The 12,625-nt window shown below is 35.7% G+C and overlaps 6 protein-coding genes across 7 annotated transcripts in view; 3 read left to right on the top strand and 3 right to left on the bottom strand.

Moving 5' to 3' along the window:
- The first annotated feature begins 8 nt into the window (after positions 1-8).
- LOC108576649 (peroxisomal membrane protein PMP34) lies at positions 9-2,566 on the top strand. Its single transcript, XM_017939687.1, has 9 exons — positions 9-118; positions 470-646; positions 726-786; positions 1,245-1,311; positions 1,391-1,539; positions 1,628-1,741; positions 1,856-2,103; positions 2,198-2,265; positions 2,331-2,566. The coding sequence occupies exons 2-9, from the start codon at positions 575-577 to the stop codon at positions 2,473-2,475; spliced, it is 924 nt and encodes a 307-aa protein (XP_017795176.1). The 5' UTR covers positions 9-118; positions 470-574; the 3' UTR covers positions 2,476-2,566.
- Positions 2,567-2,635: 69 nt separating this feature from the next.
- Positions 2,636-5,152, top strand: LOC108576638. Its single transcript, XM_017939664.1, has 7 exons — positions 2,636-2,655; positions 3,378-3,861; positions 3,939-4,151; positions 4,227-4,303; positions 4,386-4,506; positions 4,550-4,818; positions 4,894-5,152. Exons 1-7 carry the CDS (start codon positions 2,636-2,638, stop codon positions 5,150-5,152), a joined length of 1,443 nt encoding a protein of 480 aa, XP_017795153.1.
- A 366-nt stretch (positions 5,153-5,518) lies between these two features.
- LOC108576637 lies at positions 5,519-7,701 on the bottom strand. Its single transcript, XM_017939663.1, has 4 exons — positions 6,584-7,701; positions 6,335-6,521; positions 5,853-6,250; positions 5,519-5,780 (listed from the first exon to the last, which is right to left on the bottom strand). The coding sequence occupies exons 1-4, from the start codon at positions 7,699-7,701 to the stop codon at positions 5,519-5,521; spliced, it is 1,965 nt and encodes a 654-aa protein (XP_017795152.1).
- Positions 7,702-8,312: 611 nt separating this feature from the next.
- LOC108576636 lies at positions 8,313-9,097 on the bottom strand. Its single transcript, XM_017939661.1, has 4 exons — positions 8,881-9,097; positions 8,726-8,822; positions 8,563-8,647; positions 8,313-8,495 (listed from the first exon to the last, which is right to left on the bottom strand). Exons 1-4 carry the CDS (start codon positions 9,095-9,097, stop codon positions 8,313-8,315), a joined length of 582 nt encoding a protein of 193 aa, XP_017795150.1.
- A 400-nt stretch (positions 9,098-9,497) lies between these two features.
- Positions 9,498-11,307, bottom strand: LOC108576655. 2 transcript variants are annotated; one of them, XM_017939693.1, is made up of 4 exons: positions 11,246-11,307; positions 10,297-10,327; positions 9,966-10,224; positions 9,498-9,790 (listed from the first exon to the last, which is right to left on the bottom strand). In XM_017939693.1, the coding sequence occupies exons 3-4, from the start codon at positions 10,193-10,195 to the stop codon at positions 9,532-9,534; spliced, it is 489 nt and encodes a 162-aa protein (XP_017795182.1). In that variant the 5' UTR covers positions 10,196-10,224; positions 10,297-10,327; positions 11,246-11,307; the 3' UTR covers positions 9,498-9,531. The 2 variants fall into 2 exon arrangements, with proteins under 2 accessions (XP_017795182.1, XP_017795181.1); XM_017939692.1 differs by lacking the exon at positions 11,246-11,307 and having other exon boundaries at positions 9,966-10,207; positions 10,297-10,342.
- Positions 11,308-12,175: 868 nt separating this feature from the next.
- The window catches only part of LOC108576651 (chromosome transmission fidelity protein 18 homolog), a 3,273-nt gene continuing 2,823 nt past the window's right edge, over positions 12,176-12,625 (top strand). Inside the window, 2 exon segments of the mRNA XM_017939689.1 lie at positions 12,176-12,257; positions 12,344-12,625. The exon segment at positions 12,344-12,625 is cut by the window's right edge and continues 133 nt beyond it. Of these exon segments, the coding sequence (XP_017795178.1) occupies positions 12,176-12,257; positions 12,344-12,625 (364 nt within the window).

Here is a 12,625-nt window from a genome sequence, read left to right as displayed (position 1 = left end):
GGCGAACGCAGGTGTAATTTCTGTACAAGTCTTTCGTAGATGTTAGACAGTTCTACGAACACGCAAGGTGCTTGCATTACACTTGGAAAAACTGTTAGGACACTTCAGCAGTTCTCAGGTGACAGTTGATTTTGTGGTTAGTTTACACGGTGTACGTTCTACTTATCGACGGTGGTAATTGAGTTACAATTGGTAAAATGGTTCAAACATTGGTTACAGGCAAAGTAAACACTTCTGTATTTCCTCTGCAATTTAGTTGACAATCTTTTGAGATTTCAAGAATCAATTCTAAATTTGTTATTCGTATCGATATTTGGGAATGCGTAGAGTAATGAATTATATCAGTCGATCGATGAACTCGATTAAACTTTCAATTGATGTATATCATTTGCACAACTCCCATCGAAAGTTGCTTATCGCAACAATTGCTGTATCATAGTAATAATTACGTGGCACTAAATTTTTTCAGTTTTGTGTCGAAATTCATGTTTAAACATGCATTTGTAAGATAAATATTGACCTTATCGCGCAATGGAATTAAGTAAGGACGGATAAATTATAATAAATTGAAAAAATGGGTGACGGAGCAGACAGCAAAGGCATTTTCAATTATGAAACACTGGTACACGCGCTATCCGGCGCTGCCGTAAGTTTGCGAATATTTAAAAAAAATTAAACTACTGATGATAAGTATGTTAATTCTTAACAATGGCATTGCTTCACAGGGTAGCGTCGTTGCCATGGCAACGTTCTTTCCTTTAGATACGGTGCGAAGCCGATTACAACGTGAGTACATTAAAGTACTTCACTTATTATACGTCTGTGAAGTATGTTAAACGAACAATAAACAATGTTTTATGTTCCCTTTGTATATAACTAAAAATGTAATTAACAATTCTTTTCACAAGTAACGTATTGATTTAAACTTTAATTTCTTATCAAATTTTTATTAAATTTCTTTTAAATTAATATTATAAAAATCATCGCATTTATTATTGAGAAAATGATCACAACCCATTAGTGTAAGTACACTAAGTAGATAAATATAAAAGCGATAAATTGGAATACATACAAGTGTTTGTGACATAAAAAATTAGATTAACTTTCACGCTAGCAGCAGAGCATGTTGCGCGTGAAATGCATTACGTAGCACAAAATACATAAACATACTTATATTTTTTATGAATTTTTATCAGTTTTGTATCATCTGTCATTAAAAATAATGATCTACTTTGTATTCACAGTGGAGGAAACCCGAGAATCGAAAAATACTCTTGCAACGATCCGTGACCTCATCGCAAAGGAAGGACCGTACGTCCTTTTACTTCGTAATATATGGAATCGTTAAAATATTAATTTCGTCGTTCTTATATTAACATTTGCATTTTAGATGCACCTTGTACAGAGGAATAGTACCCGTTCTTCAAAGTCTGTGTGCCAGCAACTTTGTTTACTTCTACACATTCCACGGTTTGAAGACGCTTAGGAAAAAACCAAATCAAACAGCTAAAAATGATCTATTGGTTGCATCGATCGCAGGTGTGGCGCGAAATTTGAATACAGATTTGTTCGCTACATCGTCATTTTCTTCAGTTCAGTTATTTCAAATTGATTTTATTTGTTTTAGGCATAATTAATGTCTTAACAACAACACCATTATGGGTTGTGAATACTAGATTGAAGATGAGAGGCGTCGGTCACTCTCAGGAAAGAAATAACAACGAGTACAATACATTATACGGTAGGAAGTTAATGAATTAACAATCGCAACTTTTCACACGCATATAGTACACTGCACTCTATGCAAATGTTATGTTCATATTCACTGCAAATATTAGAAGTTACAACTTTTCAGGTGGCCTTGTGCATATAGGTAAATACGAAGGTCTGGGAAAACTTTGGGCAGGTACTCTGCCAAGTTTGATGCTGGTTATAAATCCAGCTATCCAATTTATGACTTACGAGGCTATTAAAAGGAAAGTTATCGCATCCCTGAATGGCTCACAACCGCCAGCATGGATTTTCTTTGCTATAGGTGCCGCAGCCAAGACGATAGCCACTGCTCTAACGTATCCATTGCAGTTGGTTCAAACCAAACTGAGAGTATGTAACTTAATTGCATGTAAATGACTTAGCTACTTAGAATATCTGTAAACATTATTAGCATAAGATAATTCTAACATTTCGTTACTTGTAGCATGGCCATAAGTACGCGAATCTTCCACCGAATGCTGGTGCCTTACAAATTCTATTTTATATATTAAAGTAAGTGCAGTATTTTTGTAAACTGTCATTATAGGACTGAATCCTATAAAAATCTTTACTTGCAGGACACAAGGAGCAGCGGGACTATACAAGGGAATGGAAGCCAAGCTATTGCAAACCGTTTTGACGGCGGCATTAATGTTTTTAGCGTACGAGAAGATTGTACGATTCGTTTTCCGTATTCTTTTACATAGACCGGTGTTAAGATAATATCCATATTCTAAACAGTATTAGTCTGCGTTGTTAATATTGTTCTTTTTATAAAATTCTGTATATGTATATATAAAAACGTATAATTTGTACCGCATACATAAGGAAACCTTAAGGAAACACCTTTGTTTAATACAATTAAGAAAGGAAATAAATTAAAATGGGAAAAAGATATTCGAAGTAAAAAAGTATTTAATTCTTTCGTATAATATTAAGCGACCAACGAGTCAGCCTTGCTATTACGCGAAACTCTTTTGTTTAACCAAAAGCGTCAAATCACACGACAGAAAAACGCCTCTAGGTATGTATATCTGGAAAATGTGAACTCAAGCACACAGAATACTGGCGAATCTCAGGAAAACGCACTTCCGGTTCCATTCGCATTTCCATCGCCAATCCAGTCTCCCCGCATCGCCTGTGTCGCAGCCGCGGAAAATCGAATCAAAATGGAGCGATAAACTAGCGGAACGTGCGAACTCCGTTGGTCAGCAGAGCTTGGCGTTGAAGAAGATCGAACGCAAATCTACGAAGGCAATTTTAAGATTCTGGAACAAACTGAAGCCACGCAAAAACTCGAGGAAGAAACTAGAATCTGTTTCGATCGAATCGCTGGCTTCCGCGTAGGTTTTCCCATTAGAGCGTAGTAATGAAATTCACCTTATGATCAATTCCAAGATAAAAGGTCGTTTCTTTTGTCTTATGAGAATTTAAATGTATGTTTTATTCGTTTATCTTTTTGGCTGCCTAATTTAACTTATATTTTCTTAATGCGACATTTGTGGTGGTAATAACCGACCCAATAGGCGTGGGCCTAAATGCTATAGTACTGCCCTCTTTTTTGGCACTTCTACCAAAGTCAAAGCATAAAATTTTGATTTTTCAAAAATCGTAATTCACCTCAGATGGAATCTTAGTCATGTCGAAGGAACGATGAGCACAAGATCGCAACACGGGACCCACAACACGCCAACTACCAAACGGTATCGCAGTCCACGTATCTCTGTGAAAAATCGCGCGCCAAAACCACCCATAACCTACGATTATGACGCCGCAATCAGCCAACCAGATGTACCAAATTTACTCGATCGCAAGAGGATCGGTCGGAGTGCGATGGTTAGTGGAGTTCCGCTTAAAAAGAGAGCTCTAAAAACTGGCGTAAGATGTCGAATTATGTCGAGCAAGAATTTTCAGAAAAGATCACAGGAACTCAAGACGAAATCGTTGGTGCAAAAATGCGCGAAAGCACGATCTCCTAACGGCAATAATATGAATCATGTGAACAAAACGATCACCTCTCCTGGTATTTTTCACGAGGAGAAAGATGATAAAGAGAACGTTACCAGCAATGGTACCGTTAATGTCGATAATTTGTCGAGTTACTTGAGGGTTTGTGATTTTTTCCTCCATCTTTTGTCGATCTAGCATTTCGTCTTTTTTATTTCAAATATAAAAATGATATTTAGCAAAACTTAGTCGTGGAAGGCAAGAGTATTCTGTACAAGGACAAACCGAAAGAAGTTATCGAAGGTGCTAATGATGAACAAACTGACAGGAAAGTAGAAAACGAAAGCGAGAATGACGTAATGAAATCACCAGTACTTATAGTCAAAGGTAGCAGAATTCCACGCGCGAAGATCACAGTTTTTCCAGTTCATACACCCCATGAATTTCAATTGGTACTATAATTTCAGAAAACATTAAAATCGAATTAAATCAAAATATCGAATACTAACCTATTACATGCTCGACAGGATGCGAAGTTAACTAATACTAAAACAAAGGATTCCACTTGCTTAAAATGCCCCACGATAACCTGTCCTCTTCGAAAGTTAGTAAAAAATAATTTAACAAAAAATAATAAAGTATCTCCTATTAATAAACATATACCATAATTAAATACTAATTTAAAGCGTCGAGATCCCAGGGAAGGAGACAAGAAGGGACTCGCCCGATAAAGCAGAACAGAATTCTTGCAAGCAAGAAGTGGTTCACTTTAAGGATTTTCCAAACGATACAAAGTACGATACTAACGCAAATACAAATTGAAAATAAAAAAAATTAAGTTACTTAGAAGCATTACATTTTATTCAGAATAGTTTGGAACATAGAAGAGACTTCGACGTTAGAGGCTGATGAAGAGGCAGAAGATCACGGAATGACGTCAACGGATGAATCTCCTATTATTAGCAGTATCGACGATCCACGCGTTCAAACGATCCTACGAAGCTTAAAGCTAAATTGTCCGTGCAAATCATGCACAGATCAGGATCCTCCTTCGAGCAGTCGACAAGAAGACGACAGTGATTTGAAGAGTTCATCTCCGGAAGAGAATAGAAAAAAATGGTTGGAATGAGATTTATGTTAAATTCTTCATCTTGAAACGATTATCGTCGTGATTAAATGAGATTGTATCGACAGGTCAGCGAAGCATCGAAAATATATCAACATGAGTATGGAGGATGCGAACGTTTCATCTGATTGCAACAGCGAAGAGGGTAAAAAGAGAAAGAGAAGTCGAATCAAAGGAAAAAATACTTTGAGCCAACGTATCAGAACTAGCACGATAGCAAATGCTTCTCCGAAAGCATCGAATAGTCGACGATCGAATTTTTCCTTTTTTAACACACTTTTTGACATCGTTTTCTGGCCATACGTATTTCTAAAAGCGAAACATTGAGAGTTTATTTTTTTCTCTCTACTTCTTCCAAAAATTATAAAATCTTATCGATCGATGGTATATTTCATTCTTCGTACAGTATTTACAGAACACTTCGGAAGATATTTAATAGAACTCTTTAGGTATCTATTTAAGAAAATATATTTTTAATTATACACAGTTAAAATACAAATCACCAAAGCATACAAAACTCTTCGATCTTCACAGACAAACAAAATTATTTACAAGAAATTAACAGTGACAAATAAAAAAAGAAAACGAATGAATTAAAAATACTGATGATTTCATATGAACAAAAAAACGTAGTTAAAAATCCAAATGTTCTTCATACTTTTAGAACACACCGATTGCTGAAAGTATAAAGAATTATGTCAATATCTCTTTCATTAAATTTTCTAATTCTTTAATTGACCTGCCTTTTTTCGTGGGTGTTGACATACTCCTATGAAGCTTCTTCGAAAAAAATGACAAAGTTAGCCTATCGTAGAGATTGTCGATTTCAGTCACAGTATTCTCCAGTATCTTCGTAAGAGCTTTTTCGTTCTGCACCAGAGCTTTGTCGGCGATTAGAGACAAATGCAAATAACCTCGATAAGTTAACAACGAGCATCCAATTCCTGTGTAACTTCTAAAAAGTGATCCAAAACAGATTGAATAGAATACTTAATTTTTTAATATCTAACAGAAAAGAAGAAATTACCTGTTTGGTATCCAGAAGACGATATTTTTCAAGGAAAGACCCAAAATCTTGACTTCCAGAGGACCAACCAAATTACTAAACACCATCGTGCTGTGACTTTTGAAAATCGGCTGCAAAAGCTTCTCAGGCAACACAGCTGAAAGGTACTTCATCACCAAAAAATTCACAACGTAATCAGAACTTTTTCTCAGAGCATCATTAGCTCTTTTAATGTCCTCAAGGCGATCCAGAATTTGGCAATTTTCCGCTGGATCTGCGAGTTGTTTGTCGTTTATCTGTGAAATGCAAAGCGGTAGTATGCCGACAGAAATATTGTTCTGCAGAGGATGATTCTCGCTCCATTCTTCGATTTTCATCGGCAAGATTACGCTCAATTTTGTCGGAACAGGTTCGTCCATCTATTCAATATAAATGAATTAAAAAAAAAAGAGCAATATTAATAAGAAAAACACAAAATTCTTAGGAAATTTATGACTGCTCACACGAAGAAAGTACTTGTGTAAGCTGACTGATAAAGCAGCCAGTAGAACGTCTCCAAACCTTGCGCCTGTGATACTCTTAATATTCTGGATCTTCACAAACAGCTTCTGATCGCGGGGGTTCTTGAAATCGTCCTCAAGCCAGTAAGAAACCAGCTTCTCTCCGGACAATTCCGCTCCATGGAGTGCACTAAGATAGAACACGTTAACAATTCTATAAAAATGAAAAATTGAGAAACGAACGGGACAGACCTTTTATCCATGCTACGAAAAGCTTGCTGAACCAAGCAACCAGGAAGATCCACGATGATCTTCGTTATCTTCAACCAGCTGTACACCTTTTTACGAACAACCTCCGTATAGAAACTGTACCATCTCTCTCTCTCTCTGTTCATAAATTCTTTCGTTTCCAATATCACATCTTGAAACGTAACACTACTCAAGAAGTTCGACACGTCGTCGAACTGTCCCCTCAGTAATTTCAGAAAATGTGAGAACATCACGAAGTGAATAAACGGCATACATGCAGATATAACGTCCTTTTGATACGAGCACTGCAAACTATTGTCACCGATCAAACTTGCAGAATTCGTTACAGATACCGTCACATTCAGCTTCTTCATCTTCTCGCTCTTCATCTGGATCCTCGAGTTGCCCAGCTCCAGCGTCGTTTCCGGAACCGGCTCCTTGTCGATGATCACGTCCCTGAAGAATTTCAGAAGAGCCATACCGTCGCCGAGAGAATGATGAACGCGAAACAGAACGGGAATCTTGATTTTGCTCGTCAAACGCTCCTCCATTCGTCGAAGATAATGATGACTCGATCTGGGACAACATTTTCCGATCAAAATTTCCCACGAAGCCGTGTGATCCTCCGGCAACGGTTGATTGCAAACGTTCCAAAGAACTCTCTTCAAGTGACCGTTGTAAATATTATCGCAGGAACCATCACAGTTCGAACGCTCGTATTCCAACCACCTGACTCGTTCTCTCAGATCGATCTCTTCGCTTCTCTCCCAGAAATAGTAACCAAATTTTCTTTTCCTCTTGTAGAGCAACTTATCGTAAGATGAATTAATTATACGATTTCTCGCTAGGTCACGAAAGCTCTCCAGAAAGTTGATATTCGAGTGACGAGCGTCTTTTTCAATGATCAAGAGGATGTTGTTCACCGAAAGTGCAGATTGTTCTTCGACAGCCCAAACGCAGTCCGTTCCATCGAGGAGACCAGCGAATTTGTTCTTCAGTTGTATCCTCAATATAATCTCTACGATGCGACGATAGAGATACGAACAGAGTAATACGAGGATGATTAACGGCGAGAAGAGACAGGTGTAGAACGTGAGGAGTGCTTGATGTATCTTCGACATGTTTTTATATTACAATTTTATAAGTTTTTAATCGTACGAATTGATCACACCTATAAAAATGAACGAGGTATATACACACAGGCTAACGTATAGAATATCGATGAAGCTTGGGGTAAATGTTTAACCGAGGTGAAAAATCGACTTACATGGTGATTGATAACGATTAAAACGATCCTAGGGTTCTCTCAGTGCTGATCAGCACCAAGTAAGACTGGCCGGAGGAGAGTTGATGTTTTTATAGTGAAGCACTTGTTACATCGATCGGCGCTAATTTGATTTAACGTGACACGCTCTTATCCGGTTATTAACTTTGTCGTTGCATAATTAAAATATCCTTAAACATTGCACAGGCTGGTGAACGCGACCTGCGATCTTCTTCTTAACACGCTAGAACTCTGCAACTGTATGGTTTTACGGATCCTTTTTCACTCTAACGTTGTCACGTACACTTTCTTTACTTCGATTACGCCAAACGAAGAAAATTCAGAATCGCGCGATTATCAATTAGTTTTTTATCGAAGGAAATTTTTCACGTTTGTTCTCTTGGAAGAGGACTCTCAAAAATGAATTATTACACGAATAAATTACTATTAGAAAATTTTCTGTCTATACTATAGCGTGTACTTTTTATTTATTTCGAGTTGCAACGTTTCGATAGAGCCACGTAGCAGAATTTCTTGTTCGTCCTTTCGCTTCTTTAAGGCTAAATATTTTTTACAAATATTTTCCACGGTTTGGTTCCGTTCGAACAAACTATCACCGAGTGTCAATAACTTTTGTTGAAGATTATTAATCTAGAATCGATGAATTTTTAAAATTGTAGAAATTCACGTGAATTCTATAAAAATAGAAAAAAAGTACCTCGTGCGTTTTTTCTTTGAGGAGAGAATTCGCGACGCTAAGATCTCCTTTTAATTGTTCATTCTTCGTTAACAAAGCATCGTACCTAATGTAAAATGTAACGTTACTTTCGTTTTAATTAATTGTTCATTTATTTCGCCAGGTAAATGATAAATAATGCTACTTCTGATGCCAAGTTCTTTGAACTTCCCTCTTCAATGATTCCGGCAACGCTATTTCGCTTCCGAAACGAATGTCTGTAACGCTCTGTCGGAATAAATCTACAAAAATTAAACTATAAACCCTACTTTTCTTCGAGGTTTAAATTTTTATTCATACTGAGCATATTTTTATTGCGTTTGTTCGCCTTCTTCAGATCGTCCATCATTATTTGATTTCTCATCTTCAAATTTGAGTATCGCATCCATCGTTCCGCCTCCAAGTTTCGCGAGATCATGAGACTTTCCTCCAAAGATGTCACCGTACCGCGAGTACTATTAATTTTCATAACGTACTCTTCTATCGAAATGACTTTTCGTACAGGCGAATCTTCCATGGATTTTTTATACATAACCGAAACATCTTACGCATACAAAATCGATTGAATATCGGTAGAGGTAAAACAAAAATTGAATATCGCTACGCGTGTTAAATTCGAGATGAAATTTCGATTATCAGAAAGTGAAATCATAGAGTTCGCATTTGTGTGACATTTCTTTATTAAAGTATGTATACAATTTAAACATGTCCAGTAGTAAATTCAATGGATATAAGTGTACTGTAAAATATATACAATTCAACATCACAGACTTGTTTGATACGTGAAACGTGTTTAACACATTAATTTTATAAAATTCAATGTATAGACTTTACAAATCAACGAAGGTACAAAGGATAATTTTACATCTATACAGTTGATGTAAGTAAGTACTTGCAATGGTAAACGTGCACGGGCATGAAGATTTTCGTATAAAAAAATATATTCGTCAATTAATTTTTAGTCATAGGACACGGTTCCGACGCATACTTTTTGAAATTATCGTGAACACGTCTCAAATGGTCACGACAGCGATCTCTAGTATCTACGAGCACAATAAGTAACTCATTCCTGCAACGCTCCCTTAAAACTTCGTTGTAACGTGCTAGTAGTGCCATATCTAGTAGTGACACGCCGTCCAAAGCTTCGACCATTCTTTTCACCCTTTTGACATTTTCGATAAGCGTCTCCAATGGATATTCCCTTCGTGACCTGAAAATCAAATTTCTCGTTTATCTGACTGGAACTGTTTTACCGACCGAGTTACATTAAAATGACTGCCGCTTAAAAAGTGGCTCCCTTGAGAGCCGAACGATAGAAATGTTTCGTAAAAACATTTTGCTTGTTCATTTATTATTACTATTAATGGATAAAAATGATTACTTACGATTCGTCCGTTGCTTCATTGATAATCTCGTAACAAGTCTCATACAGCTCCAAGCACTCGAGGTGGTCCGTAAGATCACGTCGTTCTAAGTATTTTTGAAAAATCTTCCTTCCCTGTGAATCTATCAGAGTATTATTAATATTATCCGTAAGCTGATCTAATTGTTCAAGGCTCAGCCCGGAAATACACTTTCCGATGCATCCAATTTTTTTCGATACAGAAGTCTGCATGATTCATTCCACCTGTGAACAATGCACACCTACCTTTTCGTCAAAAATTACTAAACGCGTTCGCTGTCGGTACATTATGAATTTGACAGTTTTTAACTCACCGTCTGCTGATCCGTATGCAACGATTCGAACCTGTCGATTAATCCATATGAACAAATAAGTTAAGAATGTTATTTTAAGGAAAAATATATATCGTCAAAAATAAATTTCTGAAATCTTATCACAGATAATTTTGTAAACAGCGCAAAGAACTATATTTGCAGTTATCAAAGAAGTGACTAGGTCGTCAAAGGTGAATTTACCTATTTTCATTTAGACCGACGTCACGCTAGTGACAGGACTAGGAACTGTAAACAATAGACTACAGCAACTACCGTCTTTAGCACACCTAGATTTCAGTATCCGTCACAATTCAATTGTAATGAAGTATCCAATTGAAATTAATATCTTGCAAAATTGCATAACACGCAAACATACAACGATGGTGTGAAACAACAACTAGTCGACAAAAATTCGATTCACAAGTCGAAAGCATATCACTTTATGATTAGTAAATAAAATGTGTTTAAAAGTCAATAAATTTCTAATTCAGCATTAAACTGACTGAATTTTCCAGCGTTCCTCTACATTAATTTTTTATATTAGTAATACAAAATTAGCACTGTACATTTGATTATCAGTTCAATTCTTGTTTCCTTGGAAACACGTGATATTTTGACCCAGTTTACAAGTTCAACTGAAATTCATTATCGCGTATGGTACCCAAACAAACGGTTATTGATCGCAACTTTTACAGCACCGGATTCACAGTGACTGACTATCTTAATCGACGGGGTTGATAATTCCATGCAATGAAACCAAGTAAAACTTTCGTCGAAGAAAATTTCACTAGATGTTCATAACCTGTCATAACGAAATTATGCGATTCTTCCTTATATAAACACTTATTCGTGCACCGTAAAATGCATTCAAAATAAATAACAGTATTGACAACTAACCCTTAAACGTAGTTTATAAATGCAATGGCACGTAACAAAACATAAACGTTACCTAATTTCATGGATTGCAGATTTTAATAATTCACAGAATTTTTATGATAATAAACACATTCGAAAAACCGTAAATGCAATGTAGATATTATTTCTGAACGAAAGAAGAAACCCACAACGTTGCTCCTACAGCGCAGCGGACTGACTAACGCGTGCTTTCATGCTCTGAAAATATATTCAGGATGATTACATGTGTACACCGTAAACTATATCACGCACTCAAAGTGTGATAAAAATAATTCTTCCTTTCACACAACCACAAGAGCTCTTATTAAATTTTTCCATATTTATGTATTAGGTAAAATTTTCTAAAAAGAAGGAATTAATATATTTTACACATTGATTTTTTATACATACAGACATAATTATTGCGAATTTTTTTTATCGTTTATTTAAATATAAATAATAACAATTGGCAAAGATGTGTTAAAATTTGCAGAAAATTCCAATGTTACGTCGTATTGATGAATTTGCCCTGCATACTAAAAATGGTCTTTACTATTCCAAGCACAATCCGCGAAACAGCTCCTCCTTATTTTCAATGCAGACCGCATACTTAATGAGAACAGGGAACACACAATGTTAGAAGACCTAAATTGAGATAAAAGCTATTTTAATAACTTTCTATTATAATATTTGAAGTAATCGATACCTTGTACTTCATAAAAAAATTGTATTATTTTGAACAATCTGCTAAATAATAACTAAGATATAATTTTAATTATATACCAATATTGTTTTATTTTACTTACTTTATGAACGCAATTATTTATTTACTTATGTACTACGACTTAAAATTGGCGCGAAAAAATTCGCGGGAAAATATAGTAGGTGCAACAAAAATATACGACAGGAATGAAATTTGAAGAACAGTAATATGTGATTATTAAAATATCTATAATCATAAATATTTAGAAAGAGAATTCTAATTATGGATTGCGAATTTCCTGATCCGGACGAAGAATTTGATTTAGTTCATGAGGACGAATACGAAGTTTTAAAAGAAATTGAAGGTATACAATTTATAACCAGACATAATTACAAGTTTGATTACTGCAAAGTAGGAGTTAACAACTAATGTTAAATAATGTTTTTTTAGAACTTGAAAAGAAAAAAAATTTAGAGACTAAAAAAGTTGAAATCTCACAAGAAAAAGTTAAAGAAAAAGATGAATTAAACACTTTCACACCTAATCTATATAAAGAATTAAATACTCCAACATCTAATGTACACAAAGAGTTAAATACTCCTATACCTAGTAAAAACAATGAACTAAATGCTCCATCCACTAGCAGAGCTACTGAATGCAATGACAATTTGGATACAGACCTCACAAGAAAACGGACTTATAATGAACTGTTTGGTGATATCTCAGATATAT

The sequence above is a fragment of the Habropoda laboriosa genome, unplaced genomic scaffold (assembly GCF_001263275.1).
Source record: "Habropoda laboriosa isolate 0110345459 unplaced genomic scaffold, ASM126327v1 scaffold462, whole genome shotgun sequence".
In the NCBI taxonomy this organism is placed as follows: domain Eukaryota; kingdom Metazoa; phylum Arthropoda; class Insecta; order Hymenoptera; family Apidae; genus Habropoda; species Habropoda laboriosa.
The sequence above is the reverse complement of the archived record's forward strand: the minus strand, read 5'-3'. Positions and strand labels throughout refer to the sequence as shown.

Excerpts from the sequence above, each read along its gene's own strand:
- LOC108576649 (XM_017939687.1), top strand. The coding sequence starts at position 575 with ATGGGTGACGGAGCAGACAGCAAAGGCATTTTCAATTATGAAACACTG. Across the intron at positions 647-725 it reads ACGCGCTATCCGGCGCTGCC|GGTAGCGTCGTTGCCATGGC; the intron begins GTAAGTTTGCGA and ends ATTGCTTCACAG. Across the intron at positions 787-1,244 it reads GGTGCGAAGCCGATTACAAC|TGGAGGAAACCCGAGAATCG; the intron begins GTGAGTACATTA and ends TTGTATTCACAG.
- LOC108576638 (XM_017939664.1), top strand. The coding sequence starts at position 2,636 with ATGGGAAAAAGATATTCGAA. Across the intron at positions 2,656-3,377 it reads ATGGGAAAAAGATATTCGAA|ATGGAATCTTAGTCATGTCG; the intron begins GTAAAAAAGTAT and ends AATTCACCTCAG. Across the intron at positions 4,304-4,385 it reads ATAACCTGTCCTCTTCGAAA|CGTCGAGATCCCAGGGAAGG; the intron begins GTTAGTAAAAAA and ends ACTAATTTAAAG.
- LOC108576637 (XM_017939663.1), bottom strand. The coding sequence starts at position 7,701 with ATGTCGAAGATACATCAAGCACTCCTCACGTTCTACACCTGTCTCTTC. Across the intron at positions 6,522-6,583 it reads TTTCGTAGCATGGATAAAAG|TGCACTCCATGGAGCGGAAT; the intron begins GTCTGTCCCGTT and ends GTTCTATCTTAG. Across the intron at positions 6,251-6,334 it reads TACACAAGTACTTTCTTCGT|ATGGACGAACCTGTTCCGAC; the intron begins GTGAGCAGTCAT and ends TATATTGAATAG.
- LOC108576636 (XM_017939661.1), bottom strand. The coding sequence starts at position 9,097 with ATGGAAGATTCGCCTGTACGAAAAGTCATTTCGATAGAAGAGTACGTT. Across the intron at positions 8,823-8,880 it reads ACGCAATAAAAATATGCTCA|ATTTATTCCGACAGAGCGTT; the intron begins GTATGAATAAAA and ends TAATTTTTGTAG. Across the intron at positions 8,648-8,725 it reads CAAAGAACTTGGCATCAGAA|GTACGATGCTTTGTTAACGA; the intron begins GTAGCATTATTT and ends ATTTTACATTAG.
- LOC108576655 (XM_017939693.1), bottom strand. The coding sequence starts at position 10,195 with ATGCAGACTTCTGTATCGAAAAAAATTGGATGCATCGGAAAGTGTATT. Across the intron at positions 9,791-9,965 it reads AATGAAGCAACGGACGAATC|GTCACGAAGGGAATATCCAT; the intron begins GTAAGTAATCAT and ends TTTGATTTTCAG.